The sequence below is a fragment of the Monodelphis domestica genome, chromosome 3 (assembly GCF_027887165.1).
Source record: "Monodelphis domestica isolate mMonDom1 chromosome 3, mMonDom1.pri, whole genome shotgun sequence".
Taxonomy (NCBI): Eukaryota; Metazoa; Chordata; class Mammalia; order Didelphimorphia; family Didelphidae; genus Monodelphis; species Monodelphis domestica.
Genome location: NC_077229.1, coordinates 449,712,717 through 449,724,929, shown reverse-complemented (window position 1 = coordinate 449,724,929; position 12,213 = coordinate 449,712,717). Strand labels below are relative to the sequence as shown.

The following is a 12,213-nucleotide window of genomic DNA, read 5'->3' as shown; positions in this document are numbered from 1 at the left end:
GGAGGTTCAGTTGAATGTAACTCTCCTTTGCCCAAACCAGCTCGTGATGATGATGATGATGATGATGATGATGATGATGATGATGATGATGATGATGATGATGATGATGCTCCATTATTGTTGCCAGTAAAGGCTTTCTTCTAGTTGATATTTAACTTTTTAGCATTTATGCTGCTTGATGGTTATCCAAACATTTATAATCTTCAAGGACAATGTTTCTTGGGATTTTATTTAAGTGAGTTTGATTGTTTCTGGAGTGATGGTAACTGACTTCCTCCAGATATTTGTTATTTGGAGTTTATATTTTTTGTTTATATAAATTTGTGTTTATAGCCTTTTAAAATGATTTCTTTTTATCTTGACTTCATTTCCCCCCTCCCCAACAAAACAAAACAAACAGCCAGTCTTACAATAGTAGTTTGAATTATGGAACTTTATATTCTTTTTTATTCAAGTGAGGGACTTGAATAATAATCTTGGAGAAAAAGTCATTTTAAAATTTCAATTTTAAATGAAAAGCAGAGATCTAACTTTAATTAAAGAAGAAAAAAAAACCTCTGTAATTGTCCAGACTGGAGTTAATACTGATTTTTGTTATTTATATGACAAAATCTGTCCTTTAATTTTGGAAGTCTGAGTATGGAAAATGTGCTATCATGTTTTGTACATTTAAGTTGTTATTTGCAAAGATTCAGATCATGCAACTTAATTGAATCTATACTGCTAGAATATTTTTTAGATAATATTGTTGTTCTAATGTATGTACATATTTTTAAAAATTAAATTTCATTGTATTTCAGTTAAGTATTCATTCCCTCTTATTTCACATTCTGCTGGGGGGGGATGTCAAATCCTTGCAGCAAAAATTCATATTCAAATGAAAAAAAGTGCCATATTGGCCATTTCCAGAAATGTATTACTTCTTTTATAAATTCAGTCCATCCCTTCTCTCTGGTGAGGTAGATAGTATTTACCATTGGTTCCCTAGAATCAACATTGCTCACTCCATTGATCAGAGTTCTTCAGTATTTCACAGTTACTTCTTTTAACAGCATTAACATTTTTGTATGAATGTTTTCCCTATTCATTCACTTTCCATCAATCAATTTTCATCAATCAAAGCTTTACCAAGTTTCTCTGAAACAGCTTCTTCATTTCTTATGGTACAATAGTATTTTATTATATTCATATACCAAAATTTGTTCAATCATTCCCCAATTGATAGATACTCCCTTAGTATCCAGTTCTTTATTACTACAAAATAATAATAATAGCTAATATTTATATAACACTTTTAATAGATTAGATACTATACTAAGCACTTTACAGTTATCTCATTTAATACTCAAAATAGCCCTTCAAGGTAGCTATTATTATTATCCTTGTTTTACAGATAAAGAGTCCAAATCAGATAGAGGTTAAATGACTCGCCCAGGATCACACAGCTACTAAGTGTCTTAAGCCAGATTTGAACTCCAATCTTTGTGACTCTAGGTCCAGCAATAAATAGTGCCTCCTAGATGATCTCCAAAAGAACAACTATAAGTATTTTGATATCTGGATCATTTTTCTTCTTTCTTTGATCTTTTTTGTGTATGAGCCTAGGAGAGATATTTTTGAGCCTAAGGGAATACACAATCTAATAACATTTTGGGCACAGTTCTAAATTATTTTCTAGAATGGATGGACCATAGTTCTACTGAGATGCATATTAACGGTTAATTTATAAGCAATGTGTCTTCTTTCACAAGACAAATGTGGAAATATATATCACATAATAGAACATGTATCACTTTATGATATCTTTTGGTAAAGGGAATGGAGGAGAACATGGATCGCAAAGTGCTAGAAGATGATTGTTAGAAAAATGTATCTACATGTAATTGGGAAGAAACATAATTTTAAAAAAACAGTTAATTTATAGATGAACTGTATAGTTGATGTGGGAATAATAAAATATAGTAAAAATAGAAATGATCTTAGAACCAAAGGTCTTATGTTAAAGACCTGTTTTTGACATTTAACTAATAAACTCTGTGACCCTGGGGTGGTCATTTGATTGTTCAGCCCCAAGTTGGAAAAATTGCCTCTTAGGTCCCTTCCAATTCTTAGTTTTCTGAACTGTAAAATGTGAACAATGATTTATTCCTTATGTATTTTATACAATTGTTATGAAGATAACATTTTGTAAACCGCATATCTAGATGTGAACTGTTACTTGCCATTTTTCCAACTTGGGGATCCCCAAAATTGCTATGCTCTCTCTTTCTTTTGTTAGGTATTTTATATATTCAATTGTTTATACATTAACAACTTAGGTTAGAGACTAATTTTAAGTTTTAAAAATAAATCTCTAACCATCCTGTTATCTGATTATTACTTTCCCTCTCTGTCTAGGTTGAAGAAATTGTTGATGTTGGATCATTTGCTCCAGAAGATATTCATATTCCCAAGATTTATGTTCATCGCCTTATAAAGGGAAAATCATATGAAAAAAGAATTGAGGTACTCAACTTGGCATGTTTTCTTGCCCAAATGTTTACAGGGTTTTTGGAGAGGGAGGTGGCCAGTATACCTTGTGTCCAATGCTTCCGTCCCATGGAATTTTTGAGGCTTTAGGTATAGTTATTTTTTTCTGGATTTGTGAAGATATGTACCTAAAAATTATATATGTATATAAGTACATATATAACATAATGCTTATGAAATACTCTCTACAAAACAGCCTTTTAAAGTCAGCCACCATCATTTAATACCTTGGCCTGAAGTGCGTTTGTTTTTTATTATTGGGGAAATTTATAATGAAAGGTACAGATTCATTGTATCTGAGGCCATATTTGAACCCATGTCTTTCCAACTTCAGGCCTGGTATTCTATCCACTGTATTATCTGTCTGTTCCTCCAGTTTCTTTCAAAGCTTATTTCCTTTGCTATTTCTACCTGAATCCTTTTGATAACTGCTCTAACCCCTTTGAAATTGTGCTACATTTTATGTATTCTTTGTGTTTATTTGTATATATGTTGTATGCTGAATGCAAGCTCCTTGCAGGCAGGTCCTGACTCAGTTTTGTTTTTTTAAACTCTCCAATTGTTTTTTGGTTGTGCCCAGTTCTTCATGACACCATTTAAAAAAAAATTTGGCAAAGGTAGTGCAGAGGTTTGCCATTTCCTTCTCTAACTCATTTTACAGATGAGAAAACTGTGGCAAACAGGGTCATGCTGTCTGACATTGGATTTGTACTGGAGAAGAAAAGTCTTCCTGATTTCATTCTATCCATTGAGCCTTGCACATACCAGACACTTAATTAATGTTGGTTAATTTCAATTTAATTGAATATCAAAAGTCATAATGTCAACTCCTTATGGAAAAGAGCTAAATACTTTTTCATTAATTGAAATTTTATCTTTTACCAATAATAAAATGCAAGATTATTATAATAATGGGGATTTTAATTTCTGCTTGTTTTTAAAGCGTTTGTCAGTTCGAAAGGATGATGGGAAAGCCAAATCAAAATCTCGAGATAATGTAAGAGAAAGAATCATCAAACGAGCAGCCCTGGAATTTGAGGATGGCATGTATGGTATCCTTTAGTCGTTGGGAATGAAGTAACAAAATAGCACTAGATTTGATTGCCTTGTGTGAACAAAGTCTTTATTTTAATGTTATGACTCAAGGTTTCCCCTCTGTGTGCTTTATAACTTCAACTCACCTATTCTATGTGTTTTTGTTTGTTTGTTTGTTTTTTGTCGATTTTTGAATCAATGACCAGGTTCAGTTATACAATATATGTTACTTTGTGTCTTAACTTGAACATTTTTGCTTTTTGGAATATGTTCTTCTCATTACCTTATTTTATTTTTCATGGGTGATGATTAAAACTGGGGTATTCAAATTGTCCTTCCTTCAAAATGGAAGGAGGTTCTTCTGGCTACTTGAAAATTTCTCATTTATTGTTGGAATTGTCAATTTATTACCCACATGCCTTGTAGTTTCAGACATATGGTTTTTCCCCTTGTATTGATCTGTAGATTCAGTCATGCCTCTGACACATTAGCTGCCTGACCATAGGACATTTAATTTCCCAGTGCTTAAGGCAGTTCTTTAAGACTGACAGAATATAGAAGGAATGCAAATATGGATAGATGAAGAAGTTAATATCCTGAGATATACCTGTATCAATGAAATCACAGTTCTAAACCAAAAAAAAGCCTAAAAAGCAAATGATAAAAATAAATATTTTGCATTTCTATAATTATATATAAATTATATAATAAATATATATATAAATTATATAATAAATATAATATATAAAAATAGATTTTCAGAATATTTTCCTCATAACAATGCTGTGAAATAGGTAGTGCAGGCATTATGCCTCTGTTTTATAGCTGAGGAGAGATTTTATGGTATAATGAGATAGAGCACAAGATATAGGCTGGGAGGATCTAGATTCAAATCCTGGCTCAGACACTGAGTAATTGTGTGACCTTATACTTGCCATTTAAAATCTCCATGCCTCAGTTTTCCCATTTGCAAAACAAGAGGGTTAACGTCTCAGCCCCCGTCCAGTTCTGGCTCTTTCTTCCTGTGAAACTGAAGATCTGGAAAGTGACTCACCAATGGCCATATAACTAGGATCAGCCTGAGGCAGGATTCAAATCTAGGACCCCTGAGTCTAACAATCTAATTACTGCTGCTATAACTTCTCTCAATCAAACAGCAGATATTTATTATTAAATAAAATATAAAATATTCAAGATATACTATATGCCAGTTACTGCATTAGGCCTTGGGGATATGAAGACTAAAATAAAATAGTATTTACCCTCAGGGAGCTTACAGTCTATTGGGAGAGACAAAATGTCCATACTTAAGTATATACAAAATTAATTTAAATTGCTTAAAAATTTTTGAGTGGGGGAGAGAACCAGTAGTAGGTAGGGTGTTCTGGAAAGTTTTCATGTAGAAGGATACCTCTATTTAAACCTGAGGGTTTTGTTTTTTTTTAAGAAAACTAGGGTTTCTAAAGACAAAGATGATGATTGAATGTTACATGTGAGGAACAATCAGACATTTGCGTGTGTATGGATTCTTTTCTTCCTTCTTTGATCTCTATGGGATACAGATAAAGCAGTGGTATTGCTGGGTCTAAGGGTATGCTCAGTACTGGGGTACAATTCTTTTTCCTAAGTTATATGATCAAACTTATCTCCCTTCCTTCCTTACCTTACCTTACCTTACCTTACCCCTCTTGGTGTTGGTTGGCAGGAGATTCTGTCCGAGTTATATGTGTATTGTCATGCAAAACATATTTCTATATTGTTCATTTCTATAAGTGAGTAGTCTTATAAAACCAAAACCCCAAAACATAAACCCAAATAAACCATTGAAAAAGTCAAATGCTTTCATCAGCATTCTGATTCCAGCAGCTCCTTCTCTGGAAGTGGATCGCATTCTTTGTCCCAAGTCCTTCAGATTGTCCTGGATCACTGTAGAGCTAATTCTTTCACAGTTGATCATTCCACAATATTGCTATTTCTGTGTACGATGTTCTCCGGGTTCTGCTCCTTTCACTCTGCATCAGTTCATGGAGGTCTTTCCGGCTCTTTCTGACATCATCCTGTTCATCATTCCTTCGAGCACCACAGTACTCCATCACCAGTATCTACCACAAGTTGTTCAGCCATTCTCCCATTGAGGAACATCCCTTTAGTTTCAGTTCTTTGCCTCCACAAAAAGAGCAGCTATGAATATTTTTGTATAAGCAAGTCCTGTCCTGTTTGGGGACATGGTTCTGAGAAGACTAGAAGTAATAGAGAGCCATTGGAATTTGTTGAGCAGGGGAGTGACATGATGTGAAATCACTTTGTTAGCTGACTGAAGGATGGTGGAAAGAAAGTTGGGTCAGGAAGGGAAAGATAAGGCAAGGACACCATTAAGGGGCTACTACAATAATCCAGGCAAGAGGCAACTTGAGGGTGTGAGTAGGGAGAAGGGGCAGATCGGGCAGAGGCTGAAATGGAATTGACGAGTGGATGGATTATGTGGAGAGGTAGAACGAGAGGATTCAGGGATGATGGAGGTTGTTAAGTAGGGTGAGACCTTGACAGAGGTAATGTCGGTTTTCTCATGAAGTATATATGACCACAGTTGTGTGCTAAGCAGGTACCAATCGGACTGTCTTTGGCATTGCCAGATAATCATTTTAATAAATACTTTACTGAAAACTTAATGTAAAATTCTGAAAGTTGGCTGATTTCTCCACCCTTTCTTATCTCTCTTAGGAGCTGTGAATATTTGGGGTGTATTCTTGTTTGTAGACTGTGTCTCCTTTCCTGCCCTCTAAGTTTCCCCCTTTCTTCATGCACTTCACTGTCTTCAAAACTTCCTCTGCCTCCATTAAGAATCAGTAATAGAGGTGGGAATTTCAAGTCAGGAGCTGAAAACTAAGCACTGTGCCTTTTCTGAAGCCCCAGCTGTTAGATTCTAAATGATTTGCCATGGATAATTGAGAACTAACTGTATAATAACACTAATTAGCAGGGAACAATAGCATCTGGGTACTCTGTATTCTCTATTACTCTACTGCCCATGAAAGATATTCATAAGCCAGATGATACAAATGGTCCTCCTACAATAACTAGTTTGTTTAAATACAAAATACATAGATTTTTTTTCTGGCTCTCATCATAGTATCTGATTGACTGAATAGAGCAAAAATACAGGACAAATAGCAGAATACAAAGAAAGCAGAAATAGACTCATACTTCAATGAGATCTATTCCTATTACAAGTTGTATCATAAAATTTTATTTGATTTATACCTGTTTATGATGAATACTGGGATTTCTTGAGTCACTTGGAATCACTGTGAAAAATATTATAGTTTTCAAAATGGTATTAAAATAAGACTGGAACAAATTGTGACAGGATGACGATGCTGTGAGGGAATGGGGGAAGGATATTGAATTTTGAGTCAAGATTTGGATTCAAATGCTGGCTTTGTGTGTGTTGGCAAGTCATTTAAATTAAGCTCACAGTTGCCTTCTCTGTAAAATGAGCAGTTTAAATAGGTAACTGTTATAAAAGGCTAAAATTAAATAATATTTCCTTATTAAAGATTCCTTCCAGTGGTCAATTTATGATCTTGTCGGAAAGCTGAGCAGAGTGGACAGGCTTATCACCTTACATAATTCTGGAGTCTCCAGGAGGTCATCTATTCCAATATCTACCAATTCAGGCAGTTTGTAAGCAAATCTCTTGTTTGTTAAAATAGATATGGAGGCAGTTAGGTGGCTCAGTGGATGGAATGTTGCCTGGATTCAAAAGTGGACTCAGACATTTCCTAGCTGTATGACCCTGGGCAAATCACTTAATTGCCATTGCCTAGCCCTTACCTCTCTTTGGCCTTGGAACCAATACATAGTATTGATTCTAAGATGGAAGGGTTAAAAAAAGAGAGATAAGATTTTCATTCCTGCCATGAATGCATGATTCATTTATACTGTAGAGGCCCATATGTGGAGCTTACTAAGCCAAATGTTAGGGTAAAACACACTTTAGATTTGATGCATTTTCCCCCATAAGGATTTTTGAGTCACATAGGAAGATAAATCATAACATTTGTTGTTCAGTTATTTCAATCATGTCTGAATCTTTGTGACTCCATTTAGGGTTTTCTTGGCCGATATCCTAGAGTGCTTTGCCATTTCTTTCTCCAGCTCCTCTGACAGATGAGAAATCCGAGGCAAATGGGATTAAGTGATTTCCCCTGATCACACACAACTGAGTGTCTGAGGTCAGATTTGAACTCAGAAAGATGATTTTGACCCCAGACCTGGCAGTCTATACACTGCATCTCCTGGATGCCCCAAGTCATGATGTATCTTATTGTAATATTTGATATTACAAGGAAGATAGAGTAGAAATGTAAAAAATATTTTTTCAATAGTCTTTTCTAAGTAGTACCATACTTCCCATTCTCACGAGGTTTTATATATATATATATATATATATGTACACACACACACACACACACACACACACACACACACACATATATAATACATTTTGCTTTGTTTCATTGTCTTCTCATACGATTAGTGTGAATATGTGGCTACATGGACCAACACCCTGCCCCTCCCCCTTTCCTGGTATTCTTTGACTTACCATATGAAAATGACTAATGTCATTGATATCTTTGTAATCAGATAGATCTTACTTCCATGAGAGCAAATTTCCCTGAGGAGGTTTTCAAACAGTAGATTAGTCTCTCCCTCTCCCCCTCCCTCCCTCCTTCTCTCTCTCCCTCTTTCCCTTCCTCCCTCCCTCTCCCTCTTTCCCTCCCTCTCTCTCTCTCCCTCTTCCTCTCCCCCTCCCCCTCCCTCCCTCCCTCCCTCTCTCTCTCTCCCTCTCTCTCTCTCCCTCTCTCTCTCTCTCTCTCCTTCTCTCTCTCTCTCTCTCCCCCTCTCTCCCTCTTTCCCTCCCTCTCTCTCTCTCCCTCTCTCTCCCCCTCTCTCCCTCTTTCCCTCCCTCTCTCTCTCTCCCTCTTCCTCTCCCCCTCCCCCTCCCTCCCTCCCTCCCTCTCTCTCTCTCTCTCTCCCTCTCTCTCTCTCTCTCTCCTTCTCTCTCTCTCTCTCCCTCTTCCTCTCTCTCCCTCTCTCCCTCTCTCCCTTCCTCCCTCCCTCCCTCCCTCCCTCTCTCTCTCTCTCCCCCTCTCTCCCTCTTTCCCTTCCTCCCTCCCTCTCCCTCTCCCCCTCCCCCTCCCTCCCTCCCTCTCTCTCTCTCTCTCTCCCTCTCTCTCTCTCCCTCTTTCCCTTCCTCCTTCCCTCTCCCTCTCCCTTCCTCCCTCTCTCTCTCCCCCCTCTCCCTCTTTCCCTCCCTCCCTCTCTCTCTCTCTCTCTCCCCCTCTCTCCCTCTTTCCCTTCCTCCTTCCCTCTCCCTCTCCCTTCCTCCCTCTCTCTCTCTCTCATTTTCCTTTCCTTCTCCTGTCTATCAATAAATCATAATAGATTCATTAAGTTTATGTTCAAACTCATATTTTAATCTGAACACACCATTTGTCATTAATAAGGTGGAGCAGGGGTTTACAATAGGCTTAGTGCCCTCCAGCACTCCTGTATTTGGGAGATATTTAACAAAATAAATAAAAATATAACGGAACATATGTGGTTTTTAAACTAACCTATGACTCTCTGGGACCCCTATTTTTGGTTTAGACATGTTTTTTTTTTTAATTTTTTTTTAAACCCTTACCTTCCATCTTGGAGTCAATACTGTGTATTGGTTCCAATGCAGAAGAGTGGTAAGGGGTAGGCAATGGGGGTCAAGTGACTTGCCCAGGGTCACACAGCTGGGAAGTGTCTGAGGCCAGATTTGAACCTAGGACCTCCCTTCTCTAGGACTGGCTCTCAATCCACTGAGCTACCCAGCTGCCCCTAGTCCTGTTTGTTTTTACATGAATTTGATACCACAGTTGTAGAAGGTATCTTGGTGTGAATTCCATAGTTTCTGAGAGCCCTTTTATTTCTGAAATTCTCTTAATTCTTTCTCTAGTGAGGGATCCCACTTTAATAGCTTTCTTTGTGAGAAAGTTCTTTGTATTCTAATCCAGTTGCATTCACTGAAATTTAAATCTACTTTTTCCTTTAGCACTTTTTTTTAAGCCCTTACCTTCTGTTTTAGAATCCATACTGTGTATTGGCTCCAAGGCAGAAGAGTGGTAAGGGCTAGGCAGTGGGGGTCAAGTGACTTGCCCAGGGTCACACAGCTGGGAAGTGTCTGAGTTCCTTTAGCATTTTAGAAGATAATACTAATTAAATGTACCCCAAAAATCTCCTTAAGAGAAATTAAGGCACCAAAGAACCTGGTTCATTGCCTAGAGAATTAAATCATATTTTGTTTTTTTGAAGAAGCACTCTAAATAGTGTGAAAGGATTAAAAGTTTTTATGGGTTTGTTTACCATACTTCAGGGTAAGTATGTGGACTCCTTAAAAATAGCAACACATTTCATGACAAAAATGTCTTTCTGGCAATGGTCATGAGGCCACTGATCCCTTGCTTTGTTGGCAGCTGTGTTCGTATTTTTGTTAGGATAGATACCTCTGTTTTTCTTTCATAAATATCACAAGATTTTCCTCTGAGGATAAGTTTTAAAATATCGAGTTATTATATTCTTATACAGGGACTGCTATTCATAGTCATATAAGTAGAAGATTTTGTGAAATAATCTCCTATTGCAAACTGTACCTTGACAAATGTTTTTCAGCTAATTTGGGTATAGGAATCCCCCTTCTGGCCAGCAACTTCATCAGTCCTGACATGACTGTTCATCTACAGAGTGAAAATGGAGTCCTAGGCTTGGTAAGATATCTGATAGCATTCCATTTCTCCATTGTCTTTAGGAACTGAGGCGTTCAACACGTCATTTTTCCAAATAAGTGAAACATAGGCTGTAAGTACTTTTTGAAAAATAATGTTATTTTTGTTAGATTTCTTCCAGACAGTATTTTATTTAAAAATTCATTTCTAATTTGCACAGAGTATAATAAACATAATTTGTCTCCCCCCCCTCCCCCATGACTGAGTCATCATAATGACTATTTACTCTTTTTTTTAATTAATTTTTTTAAACCTTTACCTTCTCTCTTAGAATCAGTACTGTGTGGTTCCAAGGCAGAGGAGCAGTAAGGGCTAGGCAATGGGGGTTAAGTGACTTGACTAGGGTCACACACTAGGAAGTGTCTGAGGCCACATTTGAACCCAGGACCTGCCTTCTGTAGACCTACCTCTTAATCCACTGAGCTACATAGCAGCCTTCCCCCCATCTACTGTTTGTTGAAATATATAATACAGCATATATATATATGTATATATGTGTGTGTGTGTATATATATATATATATATATATATATATATATGCACATAAATACAGCAGAGGGGTCACACTGGGACTTAAGTCAGGAAGACTCATCTTCCTGAGTTCAAATTTGACTTCAGATACTAGCTGTATGATCCTGGGTAAGTCATTTAACCATTTAATCATCTGTAAAATGAATTGGAGTGGAGTAGGTGATCTCCAAGGCCACTTTTAGGCTCGATCTATGATCCTATGATATCTTGTATTTTTGTGGTCTTGAATTCACTAGTGTGACTCCTGCTTCTGTTGACGGTGATTCCAACCCTTCCATGGCCTCATTGCTTTCTCCTGGACTGATATACCACTATTGGAAGGATCTGTGACTTAGTCACCTCTGGGAACGTAACTGCCCCTCTACCGCCTCTCATTACAACCATGTGTGATTTAGTGTTAGGAGCTGAGTCTGGGAGAGTCGTTTGAGGTCCACAGAAATGAAGACATTTACTGCAAAAGAATGGCCGATTTCTTAGATAGGATCTGAAATGAGCTCTTCCTATCTCCAAACACAGCATCAACCACTGAGCTTCCTCTGCTGCCTGGGTTCAGATGGAAGTATTACTGTAGAAGGCCTAATGAATTAGGGGGAACAAAATCGTAGAAAGATTCCTCTTCAGTTGGCCAGTGAGAATTTTCTAAGGTCTTCTCAGTCATGTGTAGCTGTGTTTCCAGGTCCTGTGGTTCAACACGAGGTCTCTTTTACTTAATGAGGTTATTCTTTTTTGGATAGGGTCCTTATCCACTGGAGAACGAAGTTGATGCAGACCTGATTAATGCAGGTAAAATAACTATGATAATGAGATTTCTTCAGATTTTTCTTTTTGATACCTCCTAAAAGTGGCCTGTTAGGTTACTTAATGTTCTAGCCTTTGGCTGAAGATTCAAGGAAGGGCAAAGACCAGTCCCTGCCCATAGGGATCTCATAGTCTAATGGAGGAGCTCAGATAATAGACTTCATTAACCAAAAGTTTTCCCTTATCCAAGTTAGCTGAGCAATTAAATGCTTTTTTTAAACCCAGTTTTGTGTATGTGTATAGTGGAGAAAGGATTCGAGAGAAAATGGAAAGAAAAGACACTTATCATCAAGTCTCTAATAATTAACATCAAATTTGGTTCTTCTTTCAAATTTAGGAAGGCTCTAACAATGTCTTCATTTTTTGCTCTTCCTTACCCTTTAGTCCAATTTCATGTTTAGCTACAGAGAAAAATTAGGCTCTATCTATCAGCTGCCTATATCTCTGAAATTAATTAGAGGGAAATAAACCAGACTGCAGGGTGCACTGTCTTCATTCAAAC

General features: G+C 37.1%; 1 protein-coding gene across 1 annotated transcript in view; it reads left to right on the top strand.

The window, feature by feature from the left end:
- Positions 1-12,213, top strand: part of OXCT1 (3-oxoacid CoA-transferase 1) — a 176,924-nt gene that overhangs the window by 75,199 nt on the left and 89,512 nt on the right. Inside the window, exons 8-11 of the mRNA XM_007487410.3 lie at positions 2,398-2,505; positions 3,473-3,581; positions 10,270-10,364; positions 11,648-11,696. Coding sequence (XP_007487472.1) covers positions 2,398-2,505; positions 3,473-3,581; positions 10,270-10,364; positions 11,648-11,696 — 361 coding nt within the window. The remainder of the gene's footprint in view (positions 1-2,397; positions 2,506-3,472; positions 3,582-10,269; positions 10,365-11,647; positions 11,697-12,213) is intronic.